The sequence below is a fragment of the Calonectris borealis genome, chromosome 2 (genome assembly GCF_964195595.1).
Source record: "Calonectris borealis chromosome 2, bCalBor7.hap1.2, whole genome shotgun sequence".
NCBI classification, from domain to species: Eukaryota; Metazoa; Chordata; class Aves; order Procellariiformes; family Procellariidae; genus Calonectris; species Calonectris borealis.
Window position 1 is genome coordinate 5,961,289 of NC_134313.1, and position 16,766 is coordinate 5,978,054.

General features: G+C 48.3%; 1 protein-coding gene across 1 annotated transcript in view; it reads left to right on the plus strand.

Moving 5' to 3' along the window:
• The first annotated feature begins 2,454 nt into the window (after positions 1–2,454).
• Positions 2,455–16,766, plus strand: part of KCNK9 (potassium two pore domain channel subfamily K member 9) — an 89,290-nt gene continuing 74,978 nt past the window's right edge. Inside the window, exon 1 of the mRNA XM_075144555.1 lies at positions 2,455–3,040. Within this exon, the coding sequence (XP_075000656.1) occupies positions 2,455–3,040 (586 nt within the window). The remainder of the gene's footprint in view (positions 3,041–16,766) is intronic.

Genomic DNA, 16,766 nt, shown 5'->3' on the forward strand with positions numbered 1-16,766 from the left:
GTGTGTGGGGCTGTGGTGTGTGTGGGGGGGCTGTGGTGTATGTGGGGCTGTGGTGTTTGGGGGGCTGTGGTGTGTGTGGGCTGTGGGGTGTGGGGGGCTGTGGTGTGTGTGGGGGCTGTGGTGTGTGTGGGGGGCTGTGGTGTGTGTGGGGGCTGTGGTGTGTGGGGGGCCTGTGGTGTGTGTCGGGCTGTGGTGTGTGGGGGGCTGTGGTGTGTGTGGGCTGTGGGGTGTGGGGGGCTGTGGTGTGTGTGGGGGCTGTGGTGTGTGTGGGGGGCTGTGGTGTGTGTGGGGGCTGTGGTGTGTGGGGGGGCTGTGGTGTGTGTCGGGCTGTGGTGTGTGTGGGGGCTGTGGTGTGTGGGGGGCTGTGGTGTGTGGGGCGCTATGGTGTGGAGCTGTGGTATGTGGGGCAGCGCGTGTGGGGGCTGTGTGAATGGTGGGGCTATAGCGTGTGGGGCTGTGGTGTGTGGAGCTATGTGTGTGTGGAGGGCGGAGGGTGTGATGTGAAGCTGAGGTGTGTGGCTGCGCGTATGTGTGGAGCTGTGCTGTGTGGGGCTGCCTGTGGTGTGTGGAGCAGTGGTGTGTGTGGAGCCATGGTGCGTGGAGCCATGGTGTGTGGGGCTGCGTCTGTGTCACTGCAGCGTGTGGAGCTATGGTGTGTGGGGCTGCGCGTACGTGTGCCTGTCGTGTGTGGAGCACTGGTGTGTGTGGAGCTACGGTGTGCGGAGCTGGGGGGGGGGGCGGCGGTGCGTGGAGCTGTGGTGTGTGAGGCAGACCTCAGCGCGGGGCCGCTCTCCCCCGCGGCGGGCGCAGCGGTACCTGAGGCGCCGCCCGCCCGCTCCCTCCGACCCGCCGAGCCCTCTCTCGCTCCCGCCCCCAGCACGGGGTGTGGCGGCTGAGCCCGCGGCGCGGCCGAAGCGGGCCGGCGGCCGGGGGGGAAGGGCAGCCCACCTGTCCCGGCCGTTACCCGCTTGCTCGGCTCGGGGGCGGGAACGGCCGGTGCCCGCTGCGCCCGCCCCACTCCGGGCTGTCCCTGAGGGAGCGCCGCGAGCCCGCCCCGCCGCCACCGCCACCGCTACCGCCACCGCCACCGCCCGGCCCCGCTTGGCGGCCGGGGCGTGGCCAAGCCCGGGGGAGGCGGGAAAGAGCCGCGCCGGGGGAGCCCCGCGGCTTCTCCCTGACAGGGCGGCGCCGACGGGGTTAACCCGCTCCCCGCGGCGGGCCGGGGCGAGCTCCCGCCTCCCGTGCCGGCGCCGGAGCAGACACACGCGCACTCACACGCACTCACACGCGCAGGCGATGGCTGAGGGGCGCGGGCTCGATTTTCCCCGAGATGATGTCAAGAGCTTGGGAGAAGGAGGAGGAGGAGGAGGAGGACGGTTGCTCTTTTTCTTAACGGCTTTGTTCTAAAATCATCCTAAATAAAGCAGCCCCAGCCCCGAGCGCCGGGGGGAGCAGCCGTGAAAGTAGCTTTTTTTTTTTTTCCCCCCCTCCTTTTTTCCTTTTTTAAATTTTTCTCCTCATCTCTGGCTTTGTGTCCGCCGGGGGCCGAGCCCCCTCCCCGCGCTCCCGGGCCGCTCTCTCCCCGGGGAAGCCGCCGGCTTTTTTTTCCGCTCCTCCCGGCAGCCCGAGGCCGGAGGCAGCGCCCGCCGCCGCCGCCGCCGTCCCGCCCCGCCGCTGCCCCGGGCAGGTGCTCCGCCGCTGCCGGCGCGCCGGGCGGGCGCCTCCTCGCTGCCCTCCCGCCTCCCCCGCCCGCCGGCCGGGGCGGCTCCGCGCCGCTCCTCCCGTTCGGCGCGGTTCCTGCGGGGCGCTGGCTCCCCGCCGCCAGGGCCACGCCGGCGGCCCGGCGCCCCCGCCTCCCGCCGGAGCGGCGGCGCGGCCCGCCGCGCCCGGGGATGCTACCCCCAACTCCCCGCCCGCCGCCTGACACCGCCGCCGCCGCCCTCGCCGCGCCGGACGCCGCTCCGCTGCCCGCGCCGCGGCCACCTGCAGCAGCCCGGCTCCCCACCGCCCGCCTCGCATCGCGGCGGAAGGAATAAAGCGCTCAGCCCGTCCCGACCCGCCCGGCCGGCCCTCCCCCAGGCAGCCGGGGCCGGGGCGGGTCGGGCCCCCACGGGCCGCCCCCGACGGCCGGAGCCCGGGCGCCCGCCACCCCTCGCCCCCCGCGCGGCCCCCTGCGGATGGGCGCGCTGCCGCCGCCCGGCCCTCCCCGGCCCCGCCGCGCCGCCTGAAGAAACTTGGAACGGCGGCGGCCTCCGCCTCCCCGCCGCGCCCCGCCCGGGCTGCGGGGGACCCTTCCCCGCGCCGCCGCACCAACTTCGCGGGGGGACCCGCCCGCCGCAGGACTCCGGCCCGGGGCCGCCGGCCCCTCGGCGGGGCGCCGCCCAGCGCCCCCTTCCCGCGGCGGGGACCCCCTGCCCCTGGCCTCGGTGCTGGGGAGGAGCGGGGGTGCCCTGGATGGCCCTGCGCACTGGGACGGCTTGGTTTGGGCAGGTCCTGCGCAGAGTTTCCCGGCTCCAGGGCACCTGGTCCCGGCGCTCCAGCAGCCTCCTGTGCCTCTCCTCCTCCCAGGAGCCCGAGCAGGCGGGCGGAGAGCGGCCGCCGCCGCAGCACAAGCTGCCCCGGAGCAGCGGCAGCGGCGGCGGCGGGCGCCGCCAGCCCCCCCGGGAGCTGCCCCCCTGCTGCGGCTGCTGCGGCCTGTCGGATCCCCGGGCGGCCAGGGGGGGACATGGTCCCCTCACTCGCCCCTTGCTGGCGGCCATGAAGAGGCAGAACGTGCGGACCCTGTCCCTCATCATCTGCACGTTCACCTACCTGCTGGTCGGGGCTGCCGTCTTCGATGCCCTGGAGTCCGACAACGAGATGCGGGAGGAGGAGAAACTCAAAGCCGAGGAGATCCGGCTCAAAGGAAAGTACAACATCACCAGCGAGGACTACCGGCAGCTGGAGTTGGTGATCATGCAGTCCGAGCCGCACCGGGCTGGCGTCCAGTGGAAATTCGCTGGCTCCTTCTACTTTGCCATCACGGTCATAACGACCATCGGTGAGTGTCTCACTTCGGGGAGGCCCTCTGGGACCAGGGCCAGGGCCAGGGCTGGGGCAAAAGCCCCCCTGGTTGGGAGAAAGGGAGAGGGGCAGGGGGGCCGTGGCATGCAAAGGGTTAAGTGCCGGATGAGTTTTTTGGCTTCTCTCCCATGTTATGTAATTCATTGCTCTTCACGGGCACTTGTTGGACTTGGTGGTGTCCCGCACCTCTTCCCCTGGAGATGGAGCCTGCGTCCCCAGGGTGGGACTGGAGAGAAGAGGAGCTGGCCTGGTGGGGGGATTGGTGCTGGCCAGGTGGCTACCATCGCGCTGTGGCTTGGGTGGCGAGGAGCAGGGGGGAAGAGGCAGGGTGACACTCTCCTGGGGTTCTCCTCAGGAAGAAGGAGGCCCTGTTGCTACGCTCCTCCTTGCACCTTTGCTTAAGAGACGTGAGGAAAACTTAGGCAAAAGGCAGTTGGATGAGGACGAAAACGATGAGGGCATGGGAACTGGATCAGCTGGGAAAGCCCTTGATGTAGCCAAGCGTAGCCCTGCTTTCGCAAACTTTGTCTTGGCGTTGGCGAGGGCTGTGGTGGGGGTTCCCACAGCTGTGGTCCCATCGCTGGGCCTCTCCTGGGCATTCCCAACGTGTTCCGGAAGTTTTTATTGCAGCTGGAGCGTCTGATGTGCCAACAGGTCACAGTCTGCGTCTCCTCTTTGTGGGCATACGGTCTGACAGGCAAAACGGTGCCCGCTGTCACATCCGTGCTGCCCAGCTTCCCAGACGTGCCATTTCCCGGGACGGTCGAGGGACAGTCAGTGGACACAGCCACAGGCTGTCATTTTGTACTTCTCTGCTTCCCACAGCTAAAGCGGAGCGTTTTCACATAAAGTTTGCTTCCCTGCCGTAAAAATAAATACCACAATATCTAGAGGCTGCAGAGTGCACACAGAACTGTGCTACACCTCTGGCTTTGGCTTGATGAGCGGGTTTGTTCTTCCTCGTTTTGTATTCATTAAGGTGGATTTACTGAGGCAGTTGATAACGTTCTTCTCCCAGCACTTCTAGATGTTCCCCCCTAACAACTGGGGAGATCGGAAAAGACCTCTCTAGCTCAGTGGCTGTTTGATAGTGCATCATATTGAACAGGACACGAAAGACTACCTCTCTTATTAATGCAGAAGGACTCGATCTTTTCACCATTTAGGGCTTGTTAGAAGAAATTTGCACATTGCCACCTGAAGATACTGACAGTTTTCAGGAGAAGGTGCTGTCCACTGCCCTTGGAGCAGCGTTTACTTACGTTTGTATTTGACTGTGTTATACCTGGGGCAGTAAAAAATTTCCTTTGAAAGACCATCTGACACTATAAAGTCTATTTGCCCTTACAAAGATGAGATTTTTAAGGGATAATTTCCTCTTTTGTTATTAGATGTATTCATATAAAATGCATATATTAATAGGCTATAGAATAGAAAGTAGAATGCAACTTTGGCTGATGACTTAGATTTCCTGCTGTTCATTATGGTGTCAGAACTCTCCTTCCTCCTTTGGTCACTGATTTTCTCTTCCTCGATCTGTCTCTTGTCATTTATTTGTGCTAAGTGAATATTGGACTGTCACGCTCCTCCGGGTTACAACAAGGCTTCCACGCACACGCCTGTGTACTCCCGGTGCCCTGTACTCCTGCCTGAGAGGTGGCTGCAATACTTTCTGCGTTCTTAAGCTCGGTCGGTGACACGTAGAAAGAGCTGTTTTTTACAGTAGTTTGCTGTTTTGATCATTTTTTACCTGGAAACAACTACAACTTGCTTGGGAAGCTTTAGCATTTTCTCATGCAAAGAGCTGGGATTTGTTTAGGAAGCTCGGAGCACCTCAGCGTGCAGAGGATAGCGTGGATTTCTGTAGGCAGAGGCACTTTGGGATGTCAGAATTGTTTAAATTTAGAATTTTTATAGCAACTGGGAACTGCTGGGAGGAAGAGTGATAAAGAATGGTGCAGAAGAACAGACATTCTTTAATGATTGTCCATTTGGGAAACTCTGCTCCAGGAGGATATGTGATCCGTCTTTCAAAAGTTTATTAATAGTTACTATCTGCATCTTGCCAAACGCACTTTATTTTGTGCATCATCTCTTCAGTACTAAAGTAGCTTCGTGATGTTGTCTGATCTACTGGTAGTCTGCAAAAGTGAACGTGGAAGGTTTTTCTTTAATTTCTTATTTATCCTAGAAGAATTTGGTTCAAAGGTGGAAAAAAAAGACTTTCTATATTTAAGTTCTCAGGAAAATAGGAAAATAAGAGAAGATTTCTCCTCTACGTTTCTTGCACGGGGCAGTGATCTTAAATGTTCATATTAATCTTTTATGATGGTTCTTCTTATTAATCGGACTGTGTGTACGCTCTCACACACATTTCCTTCTCCATCTGAAACCTTCCAGATGGACCTCAAGAAGCACGGGCAGCGGTGTCTGCGTTAGCCAACGTGCTGCAGTCAGTAGGTGCTCTTGCAAAAGTGCCTCTGACTGACCGTCGCAGGCTGGTTTTTAAAACAGACTGAATAAAATCCTTTGTTGCCTAATCTAGGGTGGTACATCTGTCTCCACAAAACTTCTCTTCGGAGAAGTGCAGTAGGGCTCAGCGGACCACAAATCTAGCAATATGCATACGATAGCAGACTAATTTACGTCTAACTTAATTGTTCTCCTTGATACGGCCGTGCTAGCAAGGCGTCTGAAGCGATTACCTCTTTACTGCCTTGATTTAAACTTGCCGTGGCTTTAACTGAATCACAGGCCTTTACGGCTGGCCGCGGACCACGGGCCGGCAGCCGCGGCCGGCCGGGCAGGGGCCGGTCCCCCGCCGCCGGCGCCGGGGAGCGCGGCGCTGCCGGGCGGGGCGGGCGGGGCGGGGCGGCGGCGGTGCTGAAGGGACAGCTCCGCCCGCGCCGCCCGCGCCGCCCGCGCCGCAGCGCCGGTCGGCCCCGGGCACCCCCCGCGGCTCGCTGCTTCCCGCGGAAACGCGGCGTTGAAGACCTGTTGGGACGGGAGCAGGAAAAACCGAAAGCCTCCCGGGCGAGGCGAAGCGCCGAGGTTTGGTCAGCGCTCACGTTGCCTCTAATCGATGGCGTTCGGCTTTTGTTAGAGGGTGGTAGGGGGTTGTTGTCGCTTGTCAAGCTGAGTACTAAACAACGAAACCAGGGCTGATCAAGTAAATGGAAACTGTTTTTTTTCACCTGTGACACAACATTTTTTCCTACTCCCCAGGCGCAATGTTGGGTTTTTTTCTTTTTTTTTTCAACCGACCCAACAAAAAAAAAAATTAACGACCTCAGGTGTTACAACATTCGATGACTCTGCTCTTAAAACCCATTAGCAGAAGAAAAATACCCTGCTTTCACAAAGTTTTGGTCATGCCTGTGAAAGTTTATAGGTGATCAAAAAGAACTAATAAGCTGTTCTTGGCTCTCACCAGTTGCTGAGTTTATTTCAGGATTGTTCTCACTTCAGAGTTAGCTAGTATAATTTCTTATCCATTTCCAGTTATGCAGCCATTTCCAGTTACAGAGCCAAAATGATGACAGAAAGCGATTTAATCAAGTTCTCTCATCTTTTATGAGATACACTGTAGAACACACCACAGAGTTCATCAAGAGGCTGGATATGATGAATGAAAGCATCAACTTTTGAAAAGAAAAGAAATTCCTAGGATTCCTACTAAGTTTTAATGCCCTTTTCTACAGGTTTATAGGAGTGAGTAAACTGCTTCTATGTAAGCAGGTGTCAACACTGTCAAAATGTGTTATTGGTATGGATATCGCTCCATCATTTAGGCCTTGAAGGGTGATAGTCATACTTGATTTAACACCATCAAGCTCTAGTAAACACTGAATATTTCTGGAGGCTTATGCAAAATGTAAAGAACTGAAAGCTGTTTATGTCACCCTAAAATGAACTGAAACAAAAACAGATTGAGGATTTTTATTTTTTTTTTTCCTGAGAAGTGACTGGAGGGGGAGAAAAATTCAGACAGTGAATTGCTAGTCTCTTTTTCTAGCTTTTATGCCTTTGTATTCAGTCTCAAACCTACTACAGGCAGTGACTGAACTATCCTGGTGAACAGAGACAAAGCATTTTTTAAGAATGTGGTACAATATCTGTAATGGTGAGTGGAATATCCACCTATTGACAGCTGTTTGGCTGCTGAGTAGCTAAACTGTCTACATCCAGATGAGGAGATTGCATACTTCTGGCAGACGGTGGCCCGACAGGGAGTTTGAACCTGCATTAATGAACTAAGCAAACACATGCTTAAATCCATTTCAGGATAGTAGTAGAGTCTCTGTATCCTTTCTCTGCATCACTTTACCCTTCTGTAAAATGGGTATAAAAATACCAGGTTGGTAGTGTTGCAATGTCTCTGATTTGATTTAGAAAAAGATATAAGTTTTTTACATGTGAATTAATTTATTAATATTGCTCCTCCTTTAAGACCAGCCTCTAGCGTGGTTTTGAGTCTGCTCTTGGTTTTTGATGGATGGTAATATTTAGAGGCAGTCCATTGAAAAGCTTTGAGTAGGGAATCATGGAAATCAATTTGCAATGGAAAGAAAGAAAAGAAAGGAAGAAGACAAGATATGAAAAGGGAAACATAAAGAACAAAGACACCAATGCTTTGATCAGTTAACTGCTACATTCATGACTTGCCAGGACCATGAAGGTCATATCTTACATAAAAAAACCAAACAAGCACAGAAAAGATTAAAGCCACTCTATTATTAATAAACTCAGGTGAAAGTAGAGAGCAAGATTTTCTGGTGATGTGAACGCTTGTAGATGCACTGAAGTAATGAATCTATTAATTTACACCATCTGAAGCTTCAGTGGAGAATACTGGGTGATCAGGACTTAGAGTATCTGTTGGTGGTATCTCCCAGGCAAGGAGGAGGTCAGCTTCAGCGAGCCACGTGAAGATGAACTATCCATAGGATTTTGCTCCCCTGCATAACTATAATACTCTGCATGATCTTTTCACACTATATTCTTTGTCTTCTGGAGAATTTTTTTTAAAAAAAAAAGAAAATCCAAAATAGTGTTTTGCTAGCTAGAGGGGACTTTGTGGCTACTTTGCTCACATGTTCATAGAAACAGTTCCTGAGTTCTTGAAAACTGGTTTTGCAATGATACCTCACATTCCTGCCAGAGGCACATTAGCAAAAGCTTTTTAAAAATCACGGATAAGCAAGACAAAAATACAGCTCAGACTGATGCTGAACTGCAACTTCCCGCTGTATGGCTTACTGGCAGTGCAAATGCAATATCCAGTAAGAGTCTGAAAACAGTTTTGGGGAAGCGTTGAGAAGCCTCTACCACTCAGCTGGGTGATGGTGTCAGCAGATTTCCTTAGCATAACCAAGCCGGAGAAATTGGTGTCTTGTAGTTTTTTTTAGGATTTGATGCCCTTTGATTTCCTCCTAACTATTCATAACTTCTTTCTTTAACTGAAGCAAGTGAGATTTACATTAGGCACGAGGAAACTCTTTCCAGCTGTCAGGGCAGTTGCGTGCAGGAAGGGATTGCCTAAGGAGACTGTGGAATATCCATCGCTGGAGCGTTTTAAAAAGAGTTTAGACAAAAATCTGTCAGGAATGGGTAAGTTATAGCTGCTTTTGCCTTTGGGGAGGAAGATGGACTGGCTGACCTCTTGAAGTCTTTATCAGCTGTATGTTCCATGATTTTCTGAATCTTCCTTTTTCCACGTCTTGAGCTCTAATAGTTCCCGGGCTAGCTTGTTTTTCTTGAGAAAGAAAACCAAAGATCTTCGAAATTCCATTTTCTCCACTGTATGGTCTTTGCTTACTGATTATTCTTCTGTGCAGTAAAACCATTTATGTGCCTTTGCAAGTGTCAGCATAGAAATATCTGTGTGTGTCCACTGACAAGGCTACAACTTAGAGGTGTCGATGAGTCTTTTGGGAAAGAAGTTAGCTGAAGAAGAAAGTGATCCCACTGATACAATGATGGCAAGCAGAAATTTTCAGGGCAGAATTGCAAAGGAGAGAAGGTGTTCTAGACAAAGAATAAGGGAAGAAGTTTAACTGTTAGGTATGGGCTTATGTCTGCTTCAACTAAAAAGAATAAAAATCCCTTTGCTTTCTTTGGGAACAGCATCAGAACTACGAGGCTTGATCTAAAGGAAAAACTGATTAATGGAGGACTTCCCTTTTGGACACCATGGATTTTGGGACAGAGGCTGCTGGTCTGGCACGCAGCAAGGACCGGAACACTGTTGTCTTCCCTTGAAGGCAACCTGAGCTGAGGTGCTTAGTTCCTTCGAGGCCGGAGCGTATTCCTTCATAAATGCTGAAAGCCATGCTCGTGGCTTCGAGTTGGAGTTACACAGCACTTTATATTCAGAATGCTGTACTGACAGTAGGTGATTCATCTTCACAACACCTCTGTGTAAAAATTATCCTCAATTTAGAGGCAAGAAGGTAAAATGACTTTCTGAAGATACAGGTTGGGAACTATTTCTAATTGCCAAACAGCTCACCGCTCTCTCTTTCAGACCACGTGGCATTAGTTTATATCCAGATAAACAGTGAGGATGAACTAAAGGCAGAGATCCATAATGAATTCAAGGTGATATTAGTAAACTCCTGCAGCTTAGGTCTTCTGACATGCAATAATAGCAGAACCTGGAGCTTTATTACATGAAGGAGCACATACAATTCTGGATAATTATCTCTGTTATTACTATGTGTCTTCTATCAAAGGCCCTTTAGGTTTTTAGGTACCCAGTTTCTATGGATTTTACTGAAGATCGTTGACTGGATTCAGATAAAGGCTGCATGAAATATCCCCTTCCCCTGTAACAGATGCTATCAAGGACGCTTGCTGGTGATGCAGAACTAATCAGTAAGAGTCCTTGCTGCTTCTAAGTTAAACTAAGAGGTTACTGTGGACTTGCAACAGATGTTTGCTGTGTGTAGCAGGCCTATTCATCTCTTTTTGGTTTGTGGATATTTTTGAGTGAAGCCATGGGCTACTTCTGAAATCTCACATACGTAGATTGCTGTGATGCAAATTAATTTGGATTCGTTACCCTCGCTGGATTATAGTCCATGGAATCTACTGACTTCAAGTTAAAATGTATGGATAGAGTCCTTCCCCCAGGTTACCTATACCCTACCAGGTGTCTGTGACTTGATTGGCTACAACTAACATTGATATTGTTGGTGTTGTAGCTATGGCAGTTTCTTAGATTAAAATGAGAGGGTCTATGGATTAGGGAATGTTAGGCAAACCCCCCCCTGGAAATTAAGGCCTGATCCAAAATCTGTTGTAAATAATGGAGAGAATATTTTGAGTCACAGTAGTTTTGGATCAGGACATTATTTGACATGAATTCTACAATGCAAGGAGCTATATTCTATAGCAAACCAACTCCTGGAAAATATCTGTAATAGCAGTTTTCAGATTTTTTTTTTTTTTAATAATGAAGCAAACGGAGTTTGTGGAGTTAAAGCATATGTTGACTTTTGCATTTATACTGATTTTTATTTTTTTAATTGAAAGTGAAAGGCTAAACTACATGTCTACTGCATACCTTAAACTTAGAGCAAAGAGAAATCTTGAGGAAGAATGTTATGCTTTGTATTCCATTTATTTGTTTTGGTGGTGGTTTTTTTTTTTATTTTGCTTTCTTTCATTGGCTGCCAGACAGTTAAAAACCTCTTCTGATCCAACATCTTCTGATCCACTGAGATGCATTTTTTTTTTGTTTTAAAAGTGTATTGCACACTTATGTCTTTTCTGTTTTGGGGGAAGAACCTCCTAAGTTTCTTAGCATTTTTTTTCTTTTTAAGGAGTTAAGTGACCTTTTTTTTTAAAATATCTGGCCAATCGCCACAAGAGGCTTATGCAGTCATCAGTTGGTTAAAGGGTTCAGTATCCTTTTTAACTGCTTTCATTATGGAGACGATTAGGGCATGTCAGTGAAAGACATATCTCTATTAAGGACTCATGTATTTGTTACTTGTTAGGATGATTAGGAGGGAATAGGCTATATTGTCCTTCAGTTCCCTGCACCAGCAAGAAAGAAGAGCTTCAGAGAAAAGCAGGCAAGTAGTGGGGTTAAAAGATATCTGATGGGAGGTTGATTGTCTTCTTGCTCTCCCGTCACAGAAGAGGATCGCTCCCTTTGCTAGCGGTGTGAGCCTTCTCAGGAAAATTTCACGGAGAGCTTTAGGGCACAGATTGATGAATGAAACCCGCAGCAGCTCTCTCTAATTGTATAGTGCAGGAGATTAGCTTCGAGGAAATGTTCGTAGACTCCCAATTTAAGGCTATTCTTGACATATTGAAGGGAAGGTAGAAATAAAAGAGATCTACTCCCAAGGCAATTGGCACTGTCAGCAATTTCCGATGTATGCTACCATTAACTCATTACAGAGGTGTTTTGGGTGCAGATGGAATATTTTATTTCTTCCACCCTCTTTTCTTTTGATGTCCTCTAGAGAGGATGTCCTCCTCCTGTGTTTAAACCATCACAGACCATTGCTATGGGAACTGTATCAGAAATTAACTGTTGTAACAAACCTGTGACCATCTGGAGTTTTGAGTTGTCGCTTTGCTGCATATCACACCGATCGGGAACTTTTCAGGACCAGACACAGTAGGAAAAGATGTTGAATGCTCTTGTTTCAAAGGTCTAGGCCTCCATTACTTGAACTAATGAATAGTTGCTGTTAGAATCATAGAATCATAGAATCATTTAGGTTGGAAAAGATCTTTAAGATCATTGAGTCCAGCTGTTAGCTGTTAATAGTTTGGACTTTATGGTGAAACAGGTCTGACTTCACTCATTGAAAATAGTGTTATTGGCAGTAATAACTTTTAAAAATCTGCAGTTTGCTACTTAGGTTACCTTTGCTCTGGAAACTAGGGGACAAGCAATAAAATGAACTCCAGCAGCAGGAAAGATGTGGAGCCCTGACCATAAGGCTCTGCATGCAGGCTGTGTTGTATAAGATACTGCATCTAAAATGTTTTTAAACTGTTCATGAAATAAAGATGATTGAACTCGCCATTACAATCCTGCATCAGAGAAACACCTCATAGCTGCCGAGACTTGATGTCTCAGTGCTCCCCCACTGTTTTTCTGGCCTTTGGGAACTTCTTGGGCTTCCAGAGGTAGACAGGGAATTTTAGAAGTGTTCCTTACGGGATAAAGCATATAGTATTTTCTGCTGAGGATTAGAAACAGTAGAAAGATGCCCTTTCACATTATTCAGGACTGTTACATATACTGGGCTGTTAAAAAAACTGGATTGCTCTAGACTGCCAAAGAGGAAAAAAGCCTATTTTGGGACGTGGAAGTCTGGGGACCAATGTCGGGGGAGTGAGAGTCTCTCCCAACATTTGAAGGGATCTACCCACCATCACTCAGCCACATCCTCCATAAAAGTCCCTGATCTACTGTTTGTTTGCTCCTGGACACCAAATATAAGTTATCATTGCAATCTTTTTTTCAATATTACTTAGGTGTGTTAGAAATGAGATAAAGCAAGTTCTAGGCAACTGATAGTTAAAACAATGACACTGGATCTGTGCCATTGGAATCACCTACAAATCCCAGAGATTTGACCTGAATTTTTCAGTTGACCTTTCAACTGATATATTAAGCATTCAGCGATCTTCTCAAACGCTCTCCCTCAGAGTTTCTCCCCTCCTTTGCTGTTTCATGTGGGAATGAACATCCCAAGGAGAGGAAGGAGATGGTAGCTGTTCAGTCTGTACTGATGCCCTATCAGCTTTTGCATTCTTTTCTGGTATTTTTGTCTGACAAACAAATAAATGATCAGTCTTTGGCAGCAAAGGCTTAAGCTCATGATTTGCTCTTAAAACGCATCCTGCCTAGTAGTAAAAGGCCTGTTATTTAAAGGGCGCTTTTCAAAACAATTAGGACTTTAGTAGCAATGTGTTTGCCTTAATGAGTGCACTCTGCCAGTCAGAGGAAACAACATAAGCTGATACCTACTGATGTAGGCCAACAGAGGCAAATTAGCAGTGTTACAAGTCAGTTCATGAATGTACCGCACATCCAAGAGTTTTATTTTAATGCGTGAGAAGCACTAGATACGATTCAGAATGGCTTCGATTTTGTTTTCTTCCCAAATATCCACCCCCAATTATATTTTCATTTAGAAGCCTTTGTACCACTCCTATGCTTGTGATAGCTTAATCTGGATGACTTGCATTCAGCTCTGGTTTGATTTGTTGGACTGGCACCAGAGATAGTTTTTCATAAAGCCTCAGTCTTACTACCTTGCTTTTGTTGTATGATGTTTGAAGTCAATGTCCTTATGATGTGGGTAGGTCAGCTGCTGGCATTTTGGTATGACATGGATTTCTTTTTTAAAGGTTTCAAGAGGTTTTCCTTTTCTCAAGATGGGCCACAGTAAAGGCTGGTGGTACTGAAGAAGTAGATGTGTGGGATACAAGCTTGGCTCTGAGTATCTAGCGATAGGTATCACAATGGAAGCTGCTGGCTCTGGAGCATACGGGGTCCTGATTTGGATGACTAGCTGAAACCTGGCTGCAGGTTGGGTGATGAGCAGTTAAAAAATATTTCCATCATCTCTTTGAAAAGAATCCAGCCTGGGGAGATTTTCAAATCTGATCGAAACCATGGTCTGTTCCCGAAGAACTTGAGTGCGGTACAGTGAATAAGAAAAGCTGTTAAACAACAGCAAGGAAGAGTTAGAGTGGCCACAGAGAAAAAAACCTTTCTAGCGATAATACTAGTGAAACACTGAAATACATTGCCTGGGGAGGGTGTGGGCTCTTCTTTGCTAGGTCTTGAAGAACAGGATAGACAAGCATCTGTCAAGAATGACCTATGCATACTGTCCTGCCTTGCGGCAAGGTATGGACCAGCCTCCTCCTGCCTTATTTTTAATGGTTCTGTACACACAGAGGCTGTTTGAAGTTTGTCTTGGATCTTGCTTGGGATCTCTGTAAGTTTATCTTGTCCTTTTTTGCTGAAGGTTCCTGCTTCCCTGAGGGATTATCAGTGCGTCCTACAATTTTGTCTCCAGCTGAATATCTGGATAAGAATCAAACCTCTTCTCTAAGCAGCAACTGTTCACTGTCAGCAGTGTCACCAGTTTTTTATGGCTGCTGTTTGAACAGCTCTACCAGTGGCTGTTGCAGGGAAAAACAAACACGCTGCCTATCTTTAAAAAAGGGACAGGAGAGAACATGGGGAGTTAATGCTCAGTCAACCTAAATTTGATACTCAGAAAGATATTTGACCAAGCTGTTAAACAATCAGCGTGAAAGTACCTAGGGGATAACAAGGGACAAGCTGGAACAAATGCAAATTTTTCTTGAGTAACTCGCATCAGACTTCTGTGGGTTGTTTTTTTTCAATAGAGTAGCTGGTCTAGCTGATAGTGGGGGAGCAGTAGATCTTGACGTTTATTGCATATGTGGCATTATAATAGCATTGAGTTCTCATAATTACGGTAGAAAAACATGGACTGGATTGAATTACAGCGTGCAAGGTCTGGACCCACACACACTGTGGACTAGAGGTTGCACTGTGGCTGGACGTATCGCATGTGTGAAAAGCACATACACTGTGCAGGTGGTTGTAAATGGGGCAGAAAATACAAACCTGATCGGCCCCTGCTAAATCTGCCACCAGACAATTTCACAACAGGATGAAAAAAAAAATTGAAAATATTTATCAGTAGTTTTCTGTCAAATTGGATGGACATAACATGTACAGTCTTACAAGGGTCTGTCTTGTAGTTGGTACTATTCAATTTTCCCATTAATGGCTTGGCTAACAGAACAGTGAGTACACATATTAATTGTGAGGGGGGTGGCTAGCACTTCGGAGGGCAGGAGCAGAATCCAAAATGATTTTGATAAATTGGAGAGATGGTCTGAAATCAATATGATGAAATTCAATAAAGACAAGTGCAAAGTATTAACACTGCAGAAGGAAACATCAAATGCACACATAGAAAAATGATATAAACTAACTAGATGCAAGTACTGCAACATCATGCTGATAAAGTGGGTTGCAGTCTAAATATGAATCTATGCTGTGAGATGTTCAAAACAGTCAAGTGTTGGATGTTAGTCACAGAAGGTAGCTATTCTGTTTTGTTGGTATTGGTAAGGCTTCAGCTTGAAAACTGGGTCCAGTTTTGGGCACACAGTGTTTTGAGAAAGGAACAGAAAAATCAAAATGCTAAGAGAAAACTTGACCTGTATTCAGTGTGAAGTGGACAGAGATTGTTTAGTCTGGAAAAGAAATGTATGAAGGGGGGAATAATAACAGTCTTCAAATACGTGACAGGTTATTGTAAAGAGAACAGTGATAAGTTTTTTCTACATATCTACCCCAGGTTTACTTTTCAGCACAGCAGATGTAGGTTCATTGTCAGCTGTGAAAACAGGGAACCTCCAGGGTGCCAGTAGTAGGATATTTATCTGAATGGGTTAAACAGTTGTCCAACACGCATGGGCTTGGTATACTTCAGCCTGCCTCAGATCTGAATGGACTAGGTTACCTGTTGAGGTCCCTCCAAGCCATGTGTTCCTAGGAGTGGGTGGTTGATAGCTGCTATACAGGAGCTGACTGATGATTTGAGTAACCCCTACATGGACTGAGGATCTAAGCATCTTGAAACAGGTACTGAGTTTTCTCCCAGCCCTCAGCTTCTGGGATTATACACTCGATGGATGTTTGTGAGTACCGTGCTAAATGTACGGTAACGTTTGCTATCTGGCAGTGGACTTCATTACGGTCAAGGCTGAACTTGCCTTTAAGAGAGCTGTTCTGCTAGAACAGGCATCAATATGCATCTTGCAACCCCTGCTCATTTTCCATTTTGGGTCACAAATTCTGTCATGCTGAAACAAAGAGGTTTCTCCTCTTTCCCTAAATCCCATGCATACAAACCAGCAATTTCCGTAACACAGACAATCACCCAATCTGTTACCTTGGCAGACACCAATGCCTTTCTACTTTGGAGGAAGGAAATCTATCCCATAATACACCTGTGCAATATATGGCGATGGTGATTTCGTTGCTAACCCCCGCAGCAATCAGTTTATGCCCTCAAGCATGGGATTTGATTATCCTTGTCATTATCTTAGCTACAAATGTTATTAGCAGCCATAAAATTGTCCATTAAAGTGAGAGGAATTACTTGCCTGCACCAAGGGGAGAACAGATAATTTACTACACAGATTTTAAGCCCAAATGCACTTTTTTTCCAGAAGAGCCCTTTAAGCCTTTGTACAGCCTCCATTTTTTGTGTTTCACAACCTGCTTCCCCCTCTATGGGCTTCACGTCTGGATCTTTATACCATAACAATGAGACAGATACATGCCATTCTTGAAATAACCCCAGAGATGATGACCATATAGTTCCTCATGTTCCGGAAGTGCAGATGCCCAAACTTTGGTTGGGTTCCATAATTTCTAGACTTCAGTGTTGGTCCAGGCTTCATTTACACACAAACAATTCCGGATGCCTTGGGCTGACTTGGCACCCATGGACTGACTGTACATGGCTGGTTGGGTGTAGGATCAGTTGATCTGCTCCTGGCGGCGTCATTTTTATAGGTTTTCTTGATACTGCAGTACTAGGTTTTTATGAGAGGAAGAGATGATGTATCACAGGGGCCAAGAAAAGATGCTGTGTCTGAGTGGGTGAGAG